This window comes from Petaurus breviceps, unplaced genomic scaffold, assembly GCF_028583685.1.
Source record: "Petaurus breviceps papuanus isolate PSGF00001 unplaced genomic scaffold, PetGlider_PUasm1.0 90925, whole genome shotgun sequence".
NCBI classification, from domain to species: Eukaryota; Metazoa; Chordata; class Mammalia; order Diprotodontia; family Petauridae; genus Petaurus; species Petaurus breviceps.
In genome coordinates, this window is record NW_027187380.1 from 34,187,496 (window position 1) to 34,207,167 (window position 19,672).

The 19,672-nt window shown below is 36.8% G+C and overlaps 1 protein-coding gene across 1 annotated transcript in view; it reads right to left on the minus strand.

The window, feature by feature from the left end:
- LOC138152273 (myosin-13) overlaps positions 1-17,567 on the minus strand; it is a 76,914-nt gene extending 59,347 nt beyond the window's left edge. The window contains exons 1-9 of the mRNA XM_069075999.1: positions 17,364-17,567; positions 16,595-16,738; positions 16,342-16,498; positions 6,763-6,790; positions 6,565-6,676; positions 3,413-3,505; positions 2,988-3,051; positions 2,803-2,901; positions 901-1,004 (exon numbers count right to left, since the gene is read on the minus strand). Coding sequence (XP_068932100.1) covers positions 901-1,004; positions 2,803-2,901; positions 2,988-3,051; positions 3,413-3,505; positions 6,565-6,676; positions 6,763-6,790; positions 16,342-16,498; positions 16,595-16,738; positions 17,364-17,567 — 1,005 coding nt within the window. The remainder of the gene's footprint in view (positions 1-900; positions 1,005-2,802; positions 2,902-2,987; positions 3,052-3,412; positions 3,506-6,564; positions 6,677-6,762; positions 6,791-16,341; positions 16,499-16,594; positions 16,739-17,363) is intronic.
- Between the last annotated feature and the right edge of the window lie 2,105 nt (positions 17,568-19,672).

Here is a 19,672-nt window from a genome sequence, read left to right on the forward strand (position 1 = left end):
ACTCATCTTGATCTTGTAATCTGAGATGAGTAACTTAAAACTTCTCAGGCCATTGTTTCTTCATCTGTCAAATGAGGTTGAAAGTAATACCTGTTATTTCTACTACTGTCAAGTCTGAAAACAAATGACCATAGATAAATGTGATTGTAATAACTTGTCTGAACTCACTGCTATTTTTCAGAGTTAACTATGATGAGCTCTTTGCTATTTTCAAAGTTAATAGCAGTTGCATAATCTCTGTGACTTTTTGGCCATTTGTTTTCAGATTTAACAGTTTGGTGTCAGAAGGGAGATTTTGCTGCAGCAGAGTTCATCCAGAGGGTGAGCACAAAGGATTGTTGGTATGTCAGTCTCAGAGCACAACTTGCTCCCTAGGCCTTAGCTGTGGAAAATGGGGTACTTCCTAATTGTAAAAAGAGAGGGGATCCTGACACTTCTTAGGGAAGCTGTTACAATCAAATGAGATAATGGCTGTGCAACTAATTTTAAAAATATAAAAAATAAAAAGTTATAAACATAAGCAAAATGGATTTTACTTTTTACTTGAAAGTCACAGAGCAGATGTCCATTTTATAGGGGTTTGCTTTATTTCCTATGTTGGGGTGTTTTCTAAATGGAATCACACTAACCTGGGAGCCCTGAAATCTGATTTCCAGATCTGACTTTTACTTTCTAGTTGTGTGACTACAAGTCAATCTAATCCCTGTAGAGGAAGTGGTCAAGTAACACTGCCCTCACCCAGATTTCAGTTTCTTCATTTATAACAAATTAGGGTTTTTAATTGTGCTCTAAGGCCCCTAGAAGTTCTAAATCTGATATGAATTTTGTACAACTAGAAAATACCTTTTCCTTCTAACTCTGACATTCTATATTTTTTTTACTAAAAAAGAAAATACTTACATCAGTGGCCAACAGCTCTTCACCATCATTGATGCTTGCCACTGTGAGCTCTCCCTGACTCACAAAGGGAAAGTCATAGGGGTTGGTTGAAATGAGAAGCAGGTCTGTGAAGCAAAAATAGTTCCCCTTAGAATCACATATAACAACAATGTGAAAGGAAAGAATTAAAAAAAAAAAGACTGAACACTGTAATCTTCATGACCATGTTTAAGCCTGTAGAAGAAATGGAAAAAATGTATTCCTATCCCTCATTTACAAAAGATATGGAGAATACCGCATTTGCTGTCAGTCTTGGTTGACGTGTTGGCTAGTTCTGTTGAAATGCTTTTTCTTTTCTTTTTTTAAGTTTTTTTTGTTACAATGGATGGCTCACTGGATAGGGAAGGGGGAAGATTCAGAAATGAAGGTGATATAAGGTGATTTGTATCTAGTGGTAGAATTTGCATGATAAATTTGTTGTATATTTGGAGGGAATAGTAAATTGTATATGGCAGATTTGTAGTTTCATGTGCAATCATATTTCAAAATATACATCTTTATTGGGTAGAACAAGTGGCACCTGTAGGTAGTAAGTACTTTGCTATGCTGTGGCAACTTAAGTACTTATGGATATAGTTGATTAATTCTATATTAACTGAAGCATGAGGTTTTTATGGTATTCTTAAATATAATAAAAGCACATATAACCACTATGGTCATGAAAACTTTTTGAAAACATCTCATTAAATGTAAGGGTTTTATCATTGTTTAAAAAGTTTCTAGTGTTTTCAGAGAGGAGCTTGGAGGGCAGAGACTGGAAAGGATTGATACCTCTTTTTTTTTCAGTTCAAGACAAAGTATTGATTACATCAGTATCTGAAAACATGTGCAGTCTTTATGTTGAATGTGAATACAACTTCTCCTAGTTAGTAATTGAGATTTCCAGAGCAGTCATAGAAAACCAGAAGTACCTTCAGACCTTGAAACTTGAATAACAGAGTAGAATGTCTTCCTTTGGAGGAAACAGACTTCAACCATAACTTTCTACCCCCTTTTCTAGCAAAATTAATATTTTTAATATACAGATATTATCATCTCACCCCTACTAAAAATTATTCAACTTGGCCTTTAAAGACACCCAGAATCTCTAAGTAGGTAGCTGATCTACCCTTTTAGTCTTATACTGTTCTCCAGGTACTTATCATTCCATTCATACTACCCAGGTAGTTCCTTCTAGTACATGATATTCTTTTTTTTTTTTTTTATCAAATGCTTTATTAACTTCTAGTTTGCATCATTCATTTCTGCAGATTTTGAGTTACAGATTTTCTCCCCATTTTTACCACTATCCACCATCCCAAAATAGTCATCCTACTGGATATCCCCTCCTCCAATCTACTCTCTCTCATATCTTCTCCCATACCCCATCCGACTTTCCAGCAGAGCACGGTGGATCTCTATGCCCCAGTGCCTGTATATCTTATTTCCCAGTTACATGTAAATATAATTAATAATATTATGTGTGTGTGTATATATATATAGATATATACATATATATCTCTCTCTATATATATATTTAAACATTTGATTTTAAAGCTTTGAATTCCAGATTCATTCCCTTCCTCCCTTGTCACCCACCCTTACTGGGAAGATAAGCAATTCAATATAGGTTGTACAGCAATCATCTTTTTTTTTTTTTTTTTTAAATTGGATTGTGTTAGGGAAATGCTTGCTTTTTTCCCCATGAATTGAAAATAAAATAAAAAAAATTAAGATGATATAAAAACAAAATATATCACTAAAATTGATTTAAAAAAAAGAACCATGTGTAGGTAACTCTAATGGTATCCAACAAGCTTTTGTGGCTTATCCAACAACATTTGTGGACCTAGAAGCAAAGAATGAGCATTCCTAGGTACTTACCGATGAGCTCTGGCTTCTTATTGGACATGATTTGGTAAAAAATGTGATAGCTTCTCTCACTGGACAGCTGAAATGTCACTCTGGATTTTTCCAAGAGATCTGAAAGAGTAAAAGAAAAAGCTGATGATCAGAATCTTGTGAGAATCCAATGCAATGAAAGATGCCCAGGGTGCTCCTAGACTCACAGGTTTCAATGTCAGCAGAGGCCAGTTTTCCTGTGGCTCCAAAGTGAATCCTAATGAATTTTCCCTGTTTAGTCAAAAAGATACTTGATTACTATAATAGATATATCATAGAGATTGCACAAAGGCTAAAGAAGCTGCATCTGAAATCCTAGCTTGGGATATTGGGAATCTTGGATTTATTCATTGAGTTAAAATATTAATTTGAGGGTGTTCCTTCACTAGACCTGAAATCTTTCTTTGATTAGGAACAAGGTTATGAAATGGGCTCAAGGACACATGAGCTGGGAAATCTTGGACTAAGTTATTTTTCTCTTTGGCATCTGCACTGAATAAATATCTCAGTGCCACAGATGGAGCTCCAGGCTAGAATTTAGGTGTTTTGCAAAGCATTTAGGAATCAAGTAGTAATAAGAAAGTTATCTTACAAAACGTGAAGAATTGTCATTTCTCACAGTCTTGGCATTTCCAAAGGCCTCCAGAAGGGGATTTGCCTGGATGATTTGATCTTCTAAGTTTCCCTAACAAGAACAATAGGAAGAGAAAACAACAATATCAACTCTGATTTTATTTCTGATTCAGTAACAAGTCCTTAATAATTTAAGAAGGTGGACAAGTAGACTCGGGGAGAAGGTAAATTTGGGGTCCAATTTAGCGTCTGTTTTAGACAGAAGTCTGAAGTAACCAATTTCACCTGACTTGCTTGTTACTATAATGATCTCTCTGTTTTCTGTCCTTGTGTTGATCAATGCCCATAACCTGGCCTGCTTTAGCTACCTTGCAGGCTCAGAGAAAAATTTGGCCCCTAGATAGAAGAAGCTTAAAGACCCAGGTAGCTAAGTTGTATATTGCATAGAGGGCTTGGAGTTAGGGAGACAAGTTTAGCTCCAACTTCAGACATATACTAGGTGTATGGCCCTGGGCAAATCACTTAACTTCTGTGTGCCTCAATTTCCTCAACCATAAAATGGGGATAATAATAGCACCTATCTCCCAGAGTTGTAGAGAGGATGACAGTGAACAGTGTCTGGCACACGGTAAGTGCCTTTAAAATATTTCCCTTCCTTGGCTAAGTGTTGCTATTGATCCCAATCTGGACATATATCCCACTTTCATAGTTTTTTTTAGAGTTGGAGAAGACCTAGGAACCCTAGTCCAATTTCTTCATGTTATAAATGAAGAGACAAAGATCAAGAGAATTAGAATGACTTAAGGTTAAGGTCCCATAGATACTTAATTATAGAACCAGGATTTGAACTCAGGGTTTCTGACCGCAAATTTAAAACTCTCTTTACTACACTGTGCTTCTCAGTTTTGTAAGTTTTTCTTTTCCTAGCTTCTTTTTTTTTTTACCATCCAGACAACAAAAAACTTTAATTATTTAAGTTAGGACGGATCTTAGATGTCATGCTTTCTGCCTTAATTGTGGTTGCTTTATCACCCATCACCTCCATGATCAGTCTCCTCAGGATCTGTAACCAATCCAGCCCCTGGATAATGGAAATACATTGATCCTTAGGTATATAGTTCAAAACTTCAGCTTTATAGTGCTCTCTAAACTTTGTCCTAATTCTAGACTCTATACTATTGCTCTGTTTCTTGGAATCATCTCCCTACTTTGTAACTTGTTCTAGTAATGAAGTTCTTTCTTATCTTCTATATTGGATTCTAAAGCAATTGGGGTTAAATAACTTGCTCAAGGTTACACAGCCAGTTATTTTGTGTGGTTGTCAAGTATCTGAGGCTGGAACCGATTTTGGCTGACTATAAAACATGTACCTCAATAAATCTCACAGGGATGCTTAAGTTCTATGTGGGAGCTGACTTTCAATTCACCACAAAATTCCCTATTTAGAAAGTATTTATGCTGCTAAATGATGGGGAAAGTGGACAGGAAACCATAATTATCTCTTTTGTCTCCTAAATCTCTTATGAACTTCCAAACTAAGTCAATATAGTGCTTTCCAGCTGTTCAGGTAGTATGAACTAGAATCTTACCAAACCAAAATACTGCCTAGTCTTCAGATTTTGGGAGTTACTAATCTGTCCTAAGGTTGGCTATCACCAGCCAAACTCCATGCAGATAATCACAGATATTTCTTTTTTTGTTTTATAATGCCTCTCCTCTAGAGAGTAGTCTTAATCATATGGTATAGTGGAAAGAATACTAAATTGGGAGTCAGAAGACCAATATGGATCCTAGCTTTTCTAATTACTAACTGCATGATGTTGTAGCTTCACCTTTTTTGGGAAGGAAGGACTCCAAGGCATCAAGATTTAGAGGGACGAAGTAGAAACAACTGACTAGTCAGGCAGTCAGCCTCTCCATGACTGTCTTTTGGCCACTGTCCTTATAACTCAAAGTCTTTTGTTTAAGTATGTTCCCATGCATCTACAGCGTGACCAGCTTTTTTCCTTTACATATTCCTAGGGCCCTATGCCTGAAGGTCATATTGCTGACCCCAGCTCCAAATACCTCCCCAAGGATCAGTGGGTTAGGAATCACTAGCTATGTCAAGGAAGGAGTCATAGGCTAGAAATTCTGGAGGATCTCAGAGACCATCTAGTCCATCCCCCTCCTTCTACAAATGAAGAGATTGATGCTCAAAGAGATAAAGTGAGTGGCTTGATCAAATTTACACAGTAAGTTTCAGAGCTGAGATTAAAATCCAGGGCCTTTGAATCAACACTCTTCCCATCCCTCTCCTTGCAACTATACAGTAGCAGACCTAAGGATCCACACTATTCCTTTCACAAAGAACATTTGGGGTTAGCAGCAATGTTGACCATTCACTTTCTATATCTTGAAACAAGGACAGAGGAGTCTTGCTTGTTCATGATTCAGGGATGCACTCAAAGGACACCTGGGTGTAATTAAAGTGAGGGATGGTCTACTAGCTGAAATGTCATCCTGAGGTCTTCATACCTTGCAGGTGGGCTCCTGTACAACTGAGTACCACTTTGTACTCTCATCTGATGGTGGTTTCTCCAGCAATGTTCTTGCTTTATTCTCAGTCTCTGCCCACTGAACCTTTCCTGGGGCTTCTTTATTCCCTCTATGGACCTGTTGTCTCTGACTTTCTCTCTTCTCTCCCTAAACAACTGAATTAGCCCCCAGAATAAAAAATGCTATTTCTTGGCCTCAATTTCTTCATATAAAAAGAAGAGGGTAGATGAAATTATGATTAATTGTGTTCTTCTAACTCTAAATCTTATGATTTTAAGACCTTGGATGAAGTACTTGGTTTCCTGATCTGTAAAATTATGGGATTGAACTTAGATCAGTGGTTTTAGAATCTGAGGAATCTTGGTGCAACTGAATTGACAGCTGACATCAGAGAAGGTTCCCCAAGCAGGCAGGCCTCTAGGTTCATTACCCAGGCCTTGGGAAGCTTCTGCCTCTCCTTCCTCCTTTTTTTTTTCTTTCCTAAGGATTAGTAGGGGTGGAGGCAGCTTTGTACATCTGCAGATAGAATTGCTATTGGGAAATTCTTTGAGAATGTCTTCTTATTCCATTGTTCTATAGTCCTTTGTTTGATGTGGTCTGGTAACCAATTCTGCAATAACAATATAGATTCACCTGCATCTTTCCAGGCTGCTGCTCCTTCTTCTTCTCCCCAGTCACTGCAATTGTTGCAAAGTACTGGATAACCCTCTTGGTATTCACTGTCTTCCCAGCACCAGATTCTCCACTGTAGACATAAAAATAAATTAGTTAGGAATGGAACCAGAATGGCACCCCTTGTCTCAAAGTAGTCACACAAAAGGAATTACTTACGTGATAAGGATGGACTGGTTGTCCCTATCTGGAAGAAAAGCAGAACAAAAGATTGTGAAGGTAGGGAAATAGAAAAGTGTACCAGAGAGAGTGCTGACATAGAACAGAGACAGCTGAAATTATCATAGGTCTCTTTAAATAATACGACAAACAAAAAATCTTGAACATTGTAATATAAGAAATAATATAAGAAAATTATGTGAAACTTCTGAATAAAGAAGACAAAAACCATAGATTGCTCCAGAAAGCAACAACAACAATAACAACAACCCTATGGTTCAAACTCCAAAAAATGTAGTGGTTAAATTGAATAATTTCAGAAATAACTACTTCTGCCTCAGAGAATTACTGGTTGTGCGACCTTGGTCTTTCTCAGCCTCAGTTTCCTTATCTTTGAAAAGGAGATAATGGTACCACTTACTTCACCATGTTTTTGTGGGGATTAAATAAGACAACATGTAGAGTGTTTTGCAATCATTAAAGTATTAATAAATCATTTTAAAAAGTAGTAGTAACAGTAATAATAATGTTAGTTCCCTTCCATTTCTATCCCTTTACCCAAGCAATTAGAAGAAAGATCTTCAAATATAAAGAAAAGAAATTTGAATAACTCAATACTCTTCTGCTCCCCCTAGAAACTGAAGAAAATAGAATACTATATTCCCTAAAGCAGATACAGGCAAAATGCAGCCCCAAAATGACATACCCCCTTGCATACCTGACCCTAATTATCATGACAAAGATGGACATTACTAAAATGGAGGCATTTTTGACATTATTTCCATACAAAAAATACATGAGAAGAATATTCCTTGCAACAGAAACACACACACACAGACAGACACACAAAGTAGGTATGTAAATAAAAACAACTACCACGGGGAAAATAATGGGATAAAAGACACCATTGGTAGAGATTATTTTTTCAAAAGATGCAATTTATGGGGTTAAAAGTGGGATCAAAATTTTTTTAGGTATAAAAGATTTAAAGAAAAAGGAGAAGGGATGATGACAAAATAAGCTTGAAATACTGAAAGACCAAATCCCATAATAATCCACGTATTATGTGGAACAAACTTGCCAAGTGATAAGGTACATAAATGGGGAGGTACAGAGGGGAAAATATGATGTATCTTAATTAAGTAAATGGGCAGGTAGATGTTGCAGTGGATAATGGGTTGGACTGTGAGTCAGGAAGAAGCAAGGTCAAATATGGGCTCAGATATTGGTTCTGTGACCCTGGGAAAGTCACTTAAGTCAGTTTGCCCCAGTCTCTTCATCTATAAAATGATCTGGGGAAGGAAATGGCAAACCACTCCAGAATCTTTGCCAAGAAATTCCCAAATGGGGCTGTGAAGTCAGACAAATCTGATTGATTAAACAACAACAAAAATCAATTCAGTGGGTAAACAACAAAGGAAACATAACTCCTATCACCTCTCATAAGGAAAAGGGGTTACAGGAGAATGGGAGAGGTGACATGAGGAATGGATTGGAATAGGTGAGATAAAAGGGAAAGAAGGTTCCATTGATGAACATTCTCATGGAATAAGGGGTATATGTCTGTAAAAAGCCATATAGCCTTACAGTGGGTCTAATCTATGTTGAACTGGTATACAGTAAGACTACTTTCTCTAGTGAGGACTAAATGAGGAATAAGCATTTATTAGGCATGTACCTTGTGTTAGGCACCGTGCTAAGTCCTTCAAATATCACTTATTTGATCCTAACAATAATCCTGTCAAGTAGGTGCTATTATTATCTCCATTTTACATTTCAGAAAATTGAGGAAGACAGGTGAATTGACTTACCTTGAGTCACGCAGCTAGTAAGTGTCTGAGCCTGGATTTGAACTCAAATCTTCTTGACTCCAGGCCCAGTGTTCTATCTAACCATTGTACTACCTCTGAGAGTGATGTTCCTCCATGGATAACATCTTGCCTCAGGAAAAGGGAAACTGAGACCCTTGGGGGCAGGCAGCATCCAGAAGGATAGGAGAATATAGACCCAGAGATTACACTGAATGGCCAAAGGGAAGAAGACTAACAATGAGAAGGGCAGAAGGGAAAATTAGACTGTACAGTTTGTGACCTGGGAAAAATTATGTCATGGAGTAATGTTTCTATCCTTATTACTTCTCTAATGGATTATTACTTATAAGAGTGGGGAACAATATAAAAAGGCTGATGGAGCAAGACTTAGAAAGCTAATAACCAAAATTTGTTAGAAGGAGCTTAAACTTGGTACATCAGAGGCTTTAATTCCATGAAGTACATAAAGAGATTAAAGAAGGAATAAATAAGTTTATAGATCATGAATAAAGAATAAAAGCTTCTCATAGACAGAAAAAGGAGAGAATTAATTTAGAGGACAAGATAAAGAAAAATTACAGAAAATAGGAGGAAAAAACAACCAAACAAAGGAAGTTGGAGAGGAATAGTAATTTTCAATTTGCCCTTCAATTTAAAGGGGAAAAATAAGGGGAAAGTGGAGGGGGAGAAAATTAAATAACTAAATAAAGGACATGACTAAACTAATTAAATAAAACCAGGGTAAAGGATTGACAAATTGATAAATTGGAGAGGGGAGTGAGATAGGAGGAGAAGGGCTTTGAAAATATGATTATATCAAAATAGATTAAGCAAGACTAACCAGAGGAACAAAGTACCTAGTTAGAAGGAGAATCCCACCCCATCCCAATTTAAAAATACTAGAGACACATAAACCTAATTCTCATAACTTTAAATGTGTATTAATTAAACAGTCTCACAGAAGATAAGAGAGTACAAATTGGCTAAGAAAACAAAAACTGTACAACTTGTTGATTACAAGAAACACATCTGAAAAGCAAAGTCATACATGGAATAAAAATAAGATGCAATTCTAATATAATATAATGAAATTTATTATGCAACAGGCAAACAAAAAAGTGAATAAGAGTTGTACTCAGGCAACTCCTGTCTCACAGGAGTTTATATTTACAATATAAACAGAGAAAAGCAAGGAAATTGCACTATATTTTAAAGGAACCATAGACAACAACCAATACGATATTAAATTTATATGCTCCAAATGGTACAGTATCTAAATTAATAAAGGAAAAATTAACTGAATTTTTAAAAGTCATAGTAATACAATCATTGAAGAATACTTTAATGTTGTTCTCTCATAGTTGGACAAATCTAATAGATAGACAAAAGAAAATATTTGAACAAATTCTTAAGGAAGTTAGAACTTAAAGACTTATGGCATTTTCTTAATGGGACTATTAAAGAATGTTAATATTTGTTGACACCAAATAGCACTTTTACAAAAAGAGACCATGTAGTAGGGCAAAGAATAATTGCGTATACATTTTAAAAGGCAGGATTACTAAACATGTCCTAAAAAGAATGATAATGCAATAAAAATATTAATCAATTCAGAGAGTATAAAATAAAGACAATAAAATTGAAACTTAATATTCAAGTCCTAAATGAGTGGCTCATAGAGCAAATCATACAAACAACTAATAATTATATGAAAGACATAACTGGTACATGCTTAGTATACCAGAAGCTTTAATTCCCAGAAGTGTATAGAGATTAAAGAAGGAATAAATAAGTTTATAGATCATGAATGAAAGCACACATATGCTACACAGACAGAAAAACAAGATAATTAATTAAAAGGACAAGGTGAACAAAAATCCCAGAAAATGGGGAAAACAGTCAAACAAAGGAAATTGGAGAGGAGGAGAAAAGTAATTTTTTATCTAACCCTTTAACTGAGAAAGGAAAAATAAGGATGAAATAACATTCTAAAATTTCTGGAATTCAACTAAAGAAGTTCTCAGAGGGAAATATATATATCTAAAAAGAGAAATGAACAGAATGGAAAAAGAGGATTAATGAACTAAATATGAATTTTTAAACATTAGAAACCCAATAAATAGATCTAAAATAAACACAAAAACAGAGACACTGGAAATTAGAGAATTAGTTACATTATAAATTTTAAAAAAGATAGAACTAATAGGTAAAATTAAAAGCTGGTTCTTTAAAAAGACTAACAATATTAATAATAACAACCTCATTAAAAAAAGAGGGAAGATAATCTATTCAACAGAATGATAAATGGATAAGTGATATCACAAAAAGCTAAATGAAATAAAAATAATTACCCGAACCTACTATGCATAGTTACACACCACCAAAACTGATAATACAAAAGAAATAGATCTTCAATAGTATAAATTACCCAAACAGAATACTAGATAAATATCTCGAATTATTCAATATAAGAAAAAAATTGAACTAACTGAAAAAATTACCAAAAGGGGGGAGCCAAGATGGTGTAGTAGAAGCAGGACCTCCCCACTGCTCCTGCTTCCACATTCCCCAATCCATGTGAAAAGGGGATTCTAAACAAACTTCGGAGCTACAGAACCCACCAAATGACACAGAGAAGGTAACCTCCTGCTGAGGACAGCCTGGCAGGCTGGCAGAAATTGGCCAGCGCAGTGCTCTGGGAGCCGAGCCCAGCCCCCAGCCAAGGCTTTAGCCCCAGGGCAGGCCTGACCAGCCACTGGCTGGAGGGACTCCAGATCAGCAGCAGTTGTGGCCATTTCCAGATTTATCAACACATAGACACGAAGGACAAAGTGAGAGGTCAGTGTAGTCTGGACTTTGGGATCAGTAAGTGGGAGTGTGTGGCTTTTGCCCCTGGGGCGAGAAGCCACTGAGGCCCTGGCACAGCCAGCCAGTGGCAAGTGGAAGGTTCAGCTCCTGACCTGCAGAGTGTAGGAGGACCAAGCACCAGTCTGAGGGGTAATTGCTCTTGCTTTAACCTGCTTGGATCTAGATTGCAGTCTAGGGTGGAGGTCCTGGGGTGTGTGTCCAGCTTGCCAGAGCATGGGGAGACATCAGAGAGGGTACCCATCTAATACCTCTGGCAACTGAGAAAACCCCAGCGTTTGGGATGGAAGCTCCCCTGTCTGGTGGCAAAGTCCTACTGTGGCAAAAAGCCCAGGGGTCAAGTGACTGAGGGGCGACATGAGCAGGCAAAGGAAACAAAGCAGACAGAAGATTCCAACATTAGACTCCTATTTTGGGGACAAAAAGGAGCAAAGCATGGAACAGGAGGAAGACAGTGAAGTCAGATCTCCTGCACCAAAAGCTTCAAAGGAAAATATGAGCTGGTTACAGGCCATAGAGGACCTTATGAAGCAGATGAGAGAAGTGGAGGAAAAATTGGGAAGAGAAATGAGAATGATGCAAGAAAATTATGAAATGAGAGTCAACAGCCTGACTGAGGAAAATAACACTTTAAAAAACAGACTAACTCAAATGGCAAAAGAGGCTTAAAAAGGCAATGAGGAGAAGAATGCCTTAAAAAGTTGAATTTCTCAGGTGGAAAAAGAATCTCAAAAGCTCAATGAGGAGAATCATGGCTTCAGAATTAGATTGGAGCAAATGGAAGCTAGTGACTTTATGAGAAATCAAGATGCTGTTAAACAGATCCAAACAAATGAAAGAATAGAAGGCAAGGTGAAATATCTCATGGGAAAAACCACTGACCTGGAAAATAGATCCAGGAGAGATAATTTAAAAATTATTGGACTACCTGAAAGCCATGATCAAAGAAAGAACCTAGAAATCATCCTCCAGGAAGTTCTCAAAGAAAACTGCCCTGATGTTTTAGAATCAGAGGGCAAAATAGAGGTTGAAAGAATCCACTGATCTCCTCCTGAAAAAGATCCCAAAAAGAAAACTCCTAGGAATATTATAACCAGGTTCCAGAATTCCCAGATTAAGGAGAGAATATTACAAGTAGCCAGGAAGAAACAATTTGAATATTGTGGAAACACAATCAGGATAACCCAGGATCTGGCAGTGTCCACACTGAGGGATCGAAGGGCTTGGAATGTGATATTCCGGAGGTCAAAGGAGCTGGGATTAAAACCAAGAGTCACCTACCCAACAAAACTGAGTATCATATTTCAGGGGAAAATTTGGTCATTCAATGGAATAGAGGACTTTCAAGCATTCTTGGTGAAAAAAAAAACAAAGTTGAACAGAAAATTTGACATTCAGATACAAGAAGCAAGAGAAGCATGAGAAGGTAAACAGGGAAAAGAAATCATAAGGAACTTATCAAAGTTGAACTATTAACATTCCTACATGGAAAAACAATAATTGTAACTTCTGAAACTTTTCTCAGAAGTTGAAGGGAATATATATATCTATATATATCTATAAATGAGAGTATATGGGCATATGAATACATATGTGAATGTGTATATATATATATATATATATATACATGTTTCCAGGTATACATAGATAGAGGGCACAGGACCAATTTAAGAGGAAGGGATGATACTTAAAAGGTGAAATTAAGAGGTGAGAGAGGAATATAATGAAAGGAGATGGGGAGAGACAGAATGAGGTAAACTGTCTCATACAGAAGAGGCAGGGGGAAATGGTTACAATGGAGGGGAAGAATAGGAAGGCAAAAGGGAATGGGTCAACCTTATTCCCATTGAATTTGGCTTGAGGAGGGAATGAAATACACACTAAATAGGGTATCATCCTACAGGAGAGTAGGTGGGGAAGGGGATGAGAGTGGGGATGATGGAAGTGAGGGCAGGCTGGTGGGGAGGGAAGTTGGAAGCACCCACTTTTGAAAAGGGATGGGATCAAAGTAGAGAATAGAATAAGTGGGAGATGGGATAGGAGGGAGGGATATATAGTCAGTCTTTTACAATATATCTACTATGTTATTGTTTTGCATTAGCCACACATGTACATCCTATAATGAACTGCTTATCTTCCCAGTACATGTGGGTGACAAGGGAGGAAGGGAATGAATCTGGAATTCAAAGTTTTAAAATCAAATATTCAAATGTGTATGTGTATATATATATATATATATATATGTGGGTGTGTATGTATGTATGTGTGTGTGAATATATATATACTATTATCAATACTATTTTGCATGTAATTGGGAAATAAGATATACAGGCACTGGGGCATAGAGATCCACTGGAAAAATTGAAAGTGGTATGGGAGAAAATATGGGAGAGAGCATATTGGAGGAAGGGATATCCTGTGAGACTGCTATTTTGTGGGGGGGGGGGGAAACGGGCAGAAAATTTGTAACTCAAAATCTGGCAGAAATGAATGATGTAAATCAGAAGTTAATAAAGCATTTGAAAAAAAAAAGAATTACCAGAAGTGATAAAAAACCCCAAACAAACAACTCTCCCCCACACCAGGTCCTAATGTATTTAGAGGAGAATTCTATCAAACTTGCAAAGAAAAAAGGAATATAGGGGCAGCCAGGTGGCTCAGCGAGTAAGCGCACCAGCTCCAGTGTTGGGATGACCTGGGGATCAAATCTGGGCTCAGATACTTAGCACCACACCCAGAAATAACTGACTATGTAACCTTGAGCAAGTTACTTAACCCTGATTGCTTAAAAAAAAAAGGAATATCTAACTAAACAAATTGTCCTCAACTCTTGAAAAAGAAAGCTATCAAACAGTGTCTAGGAGAAAAATACAGTCCTAAAACCTTAAGCAGTAAGGATAAAGCAAATACAAATATTTAAGCAATTTATATCCCCCAAATAATTAATTATTACTAGGTTGGATTTATACAAAGGATATAAAGATGGTTGAATATTAGGAAAATAATCAGTAGAATTAGTCACATTAAAAATAGAAACATCAAGAATCACATAATTATTCATCACATGAAGAAAAAGTTGAAGTGCAACACTCATTTGCACTAAATAATTTTGAAAAGCAAGAATGAAAGGAATGAAATGCACTTCTAAATGTTAAACTATATTTTTAAGCAACCACTAGATATCAGGGAAGGCAGTGTAGGGGGAAGTGTGGTACAGAGGAAAGTATATTCTATTTGGAGTCCCATCTTAACTCGGTGTGACTTTGGACAGGTCATTTAACCTTTCTAGGTCTCAGTTCCTAATTTGTAAAATGAGGCTGGAATAGATGGATGGCCTCTAAGGTCCCGTACGCCCCTAAATCTAAGAATTTTTCTATGAATATCTCTTTCTCTCTCTCTCTCTCTCTCTCTCTCTCTCTCTCTCCCTCTCTCCGTCTCTCTGTCTCTCTCTGTGTCTGTCTGTCTCTCCAGTACTCTGAAATATAGAGGTGTTTAATAAGTGGTTGTTGAGTGAATGAATAAATAAACAAGCATTTTTCAGTGTATACTCTCTGCTAGGCACTGGGCTTGATGTTGGGGATACAAAGAAGGAGATTACATTCTGTCAGTGGAGCCAATATGGACACATTAAGAAATATACAAAATACATACAAAGTCAATACAAGTTAATTTGGGGTGTGGTAAAGTCTTAGCAGCTGGAGGGATCAGGAAAGGTCATGTAGGAGGAGGGGGTATATATCCCATGGTTTGGAGCTAGAGTTAGATTTGACACAGCACTACAACATGAAGTTCTAGTGGATCTTTATAGAAAGTGGTAATGTCTCTGACGAGTATATTTATCTTTATAGAATCGTGTTAATCATCGTATCATTCAGATAAGGAAATAATGGATAGATCCAAACTGGAAATTTAACATCCAGTGATAGTGCTGTAGGCACTGGGGGAAATGCAAAAACAATTCAGATCCATTCCTTACTCTCAAGTTTAGTGTAGGAAGTGGAGGTGATATATTTCATAATTAACTATATTATAAGTTAGGACATAAAAATGCCTAAAAGGTGCATATGACATACATTTTTATATGAGCAATATATACATTACAGGGTGGGTCAGGGAGGACTTTATGGAGAAGGTAGCATTTGAGTTGGATGGCTAGGATGATATCTGAAGAACAGGTAGGGTGTCAACTGATGGCGATGAATGGGGAAGCCATTTCCAAGACAGCTGGAATGAATCTCAGAAGCCATCTAGATCAACCATCTCATTTTGCAGAAGCAGAAACAGACCCAGGGAGGTTTTACTATGCCCCAAGTTACACGGGTAGTTTCAGAGTTGAGAATTTAACTCAGCCTCTCTGACTATAGGAGAATTTTAATTTTTATGCCATGGATGCCTCTGGCAGTCTACTGAAGCTTTTGGATTTCTTTTCAGAGCAACATTTTTTTTATAGCAATTGGGGTTAAGTAACTTGCTCAAGGTTACATGGCCAGTTATTTTGTGTGGGTGCCAAGTATCTGAGGCCAGAACTGATCCCGGGTCTCCCAACTCCGGGGCTGGTGCTCTTACTCACTGAACCACCTGGCCACCCCATCAGAGCAACATTTTTAAATTATTGAAGGAAATGAAAATTTTCAATTGGACGTTAGTCACAATAAAAATGAAAATTTTTATACCCAGTTAAGTTCAGGGATTCCCTGAAATCTATATCCCAAGGAGTCCACAAACCCCAGAGACACCCTGGACCACTACTGTGTTGGTATATTACATAAAATTTTGCTCTTGCAATGCCTGTTAGTACTATGGTCAAATTTTATTGATTTGACAAACAAGAAAAAGGGAATTTTTTTTCAGAAACAATTGTTAGAAAAATAGCTTTATGGTTATTGATGGAATGTTCACTTACCAGTTAGCATGAACTGATAGGCATTGTCAGAGATGGAAAAGATGTGGGGAGGAGCCTCTTGACGCTTTTTGCCCCTGTAGGCAGCCACCACTTCAGGGTTATACACAGGCAGCCATTTGTAGGGATTGACAGTGACACAGAAGAGCCCTGAGTAGGTCTGTAGGAAATAACAACCAGCAGGACTTGTCTTTACTCTGTACTACAGGATTAAGGTTTTTGTTCTGGAGGTAGGGGGCATTAAGAGTTTCCTTACATAGATCATCCAGGCTGAATAGCGCTCTTTCAGGTTATACAGGACGGCAGGCTCATGTAGGTGAGTCATCATGGCCATGTCCTCAATCTTGTCAAATTTGGGAGGGTTCATGGGAAAAACTTGATCATTGTTCAGAGTGACAGTCTGAGTGATGAAAAAAGGAGGAAAAGTAGTTGAGGATTGGGAACATTCAAAGGTTGTTCATGAAAGTGATTACTATACCATATAGATACAATCCCATTATAATAGCTGACTTTACAAAAAAAAAAAGGTTGATATAGTTACAAATTCTCCGTAATGAATAATCTTTCTCATTAAGTTCTTTCTTTCTTCCTCCTTCTATTCCACTTCCCCTCTCCTCTTTTCCTTCCTTCTTTTCTTTCTCTCTCTTTTTCTTTCTCTCTCTTTCTCTATCTTTCTTTCTCTCTCTCTTTTTCTCTCTTTCTCTCTCTCTTTCTTTCTTTCTTTCTTTCTTTCTTCACATCCCTTAACAGATAAACAAATAAATCACAAACTTTTGAAGCATCTAACAAAACAACATAACAAAACTCACAAAGATGCAGAAATTTGAAAGAGGAATTGGGTCACAGTGAGATTCTCTACAATACCTCTCATCTGCCAGTTTGCTAAAGAGTAGCTAAACATCAAACTTATTTTTGTCTCTAGCTCTTATGGTCTAATAAGACTTCTCTCTAGGAGAAAAATGTGAATACTCCTTAAAGTTCATTATAGTTATGTTTCAACATAGATATTCATGATCAATACTTACCCTGTCATCTAGGGTCTTGACTATGATGTTACCATTTTCTTTGCTCTCAATCATACCTTTCACATACAATTCTTTGTCATCTACTATAAAGCATGCTTTCTTAGAATCAAAAGGGCGGTTTTGGGCCTCAATTCTTTCCTTCTCTGGTTTTCGGAGATAGGGAGCAGCTTCTCCAAAGATGGCCATTTCCATATCAGAACTCATGGTTGCAGAGAGACTGGGAAATTAAAGGAAATTTTTTGGTGAGTCATTTCTGAGTCAAGAATGTCTATCTTCTTTCATATTCTCTTTGTTTAGATGGATAGGCAAATTAGAAGTATGAATGTGTGAGAAACTTCAGAATTGAAGAAGTGAAGACCTGAGTAGCTCAATATTTTCAACAGAGAAAAGGTTAAAGAATTATTTGAAGTGTAAAAAGAGGGGAGAAATGGGCTAGTTCTTGTGAAAGACCTTACTGTGTGTCCTCAATTCTGAGTAAACAAACCTTTTTTAAGCAATACTCTTACCAATGAATAAATCAATAAGAAAGGATTAAGCACCTATAATGTTCTGGGTGAGAGGCAGTGTGGTATAATAAATAGTGCTGGCCTTAAAGTCAAGAAGACTTGGGTTCAAGCCCCGTTTCTGACATATAGTGGCTTTGTGATCCTGGGCAACGCACAACTCTAAAACTGGTTAAGTTGCAGAAGAGCAGACTGTCTACATTGGTAGTGGGAATGCCCTATTCAAGAGTTTAACACTGAAATCAGGTACAGTGGGGGAAAAAATATCAGGTAACATGCTAGGTGGTAGGGATACAAAGACAAAATGAAACCTTATTGCTTTTCCTTCCGAATATTTTGCTCTTTCTTCCACTTTTCTTCTTTTTTTCTTTCTCTTTTTCTCTCCCTGCTAAGCTTCTTATACCTGTGGAGTTTGAAATGATGAAGAGGTCAGTTAGAAGGATGGGACAAGATCAGAGAAGGAAAGAATGATCAAGTTGGCATTGAGGGAACAACTTGACTTCATTTTTTTGCCTGCTATGTCAGGTAGAAAACTTGGAAATTAAGTATATTTAAGTGGCAAATTCATATAACAAAGAGTCCAGCTTTTCAAGGCAACTGAATGCATTGTAATGGCTATTTAAAATTTTTCTGACAAGTTTATTTTTTTTTAAGTTGTTACTTTAAATGACCAAAGGATATGAACAAGCAGTTTTCAGATGAAATCAATGCTAGCTATAGTCATATGAAAAAAATACTCTAAATCACTATTGATTAGAGAAATACATATTAAAACAACTCTGAGATACCACCTCATACCTATCAGATTGGCTACTATGACAGAAAAGGAAAATGACAAATATTGGAAAAAAGGTGGGAAAATTGGGACCCTAATTCACTTGTGGTGGTGTTGTGAACTGATCCCACCATTCTAGAGAGCAATCTGGAACTTTGCCCCACAGGCTATAAAACTGTGCATACCTTTTGATCCAGCAATAGCACCACTAGATCTATGTCCCAAAGAGATTTAAAAAAAAAAAAAAAGGAAAAGCACGTACTTGTGGAAAAATATTTATAGTAGTTCTTTTTGAAGTGGTAAAGAATTGGAAATTGAGGTGATGCCCATCAATTGAAGAATGACTGAACAAGTTGTTGTAAGTGATTGTGATGTGACATTATTGTGCTATAAGAAGTGATGAGCAGAATGTTTTCAGAAAAGCCTGGAAAGACTTATGTGAACTAATGCAAAATGAAGTGAGAAGAACCAGGAGAACTTTGAACACTATAACAGCAATATTTGTACAATAATCAACTGTGAATGATTTAGCTATTCTAAGCACTACAATGATCTAAGACAATTCTTAAGGGCTTGTCATGAAAAATGCTATCCATCTCCTGAGAAGGAACTGATAGAGTCATTCGAAGCATACGTTTTTAAAAACTTTTTTCTTTTTTTTTTAATTTGTGTTTTCTTTCCCAAAATAATTTTAAAATATTTATTTTTTATTGCTTTTTAAGTTTTGAGCTGACTCCTGACTTCCCTCCCTTCACTGCACTAGAGAAGACCAGTTGACTCAGATTTATTAAATATATCATATATAAAACCATATTATGCATAATTCTATTTATCAGTTCTTTTTTTTGAAAGTAGATAGCTTCTTCCTTCATAGGTTCTTGGTAGTTTATTTAAGTATTTATACTAATTTATACTAAGAATAACTTGGTTGCTCAGTTGTTGTTGTTGTTTTTTTTGCCTTTTTGGAGGGCAATTGGGGTTAAGTAACTTGCTCAAGGTTACACAGCTAGTTTTTTTTGCGTGGGTATTAA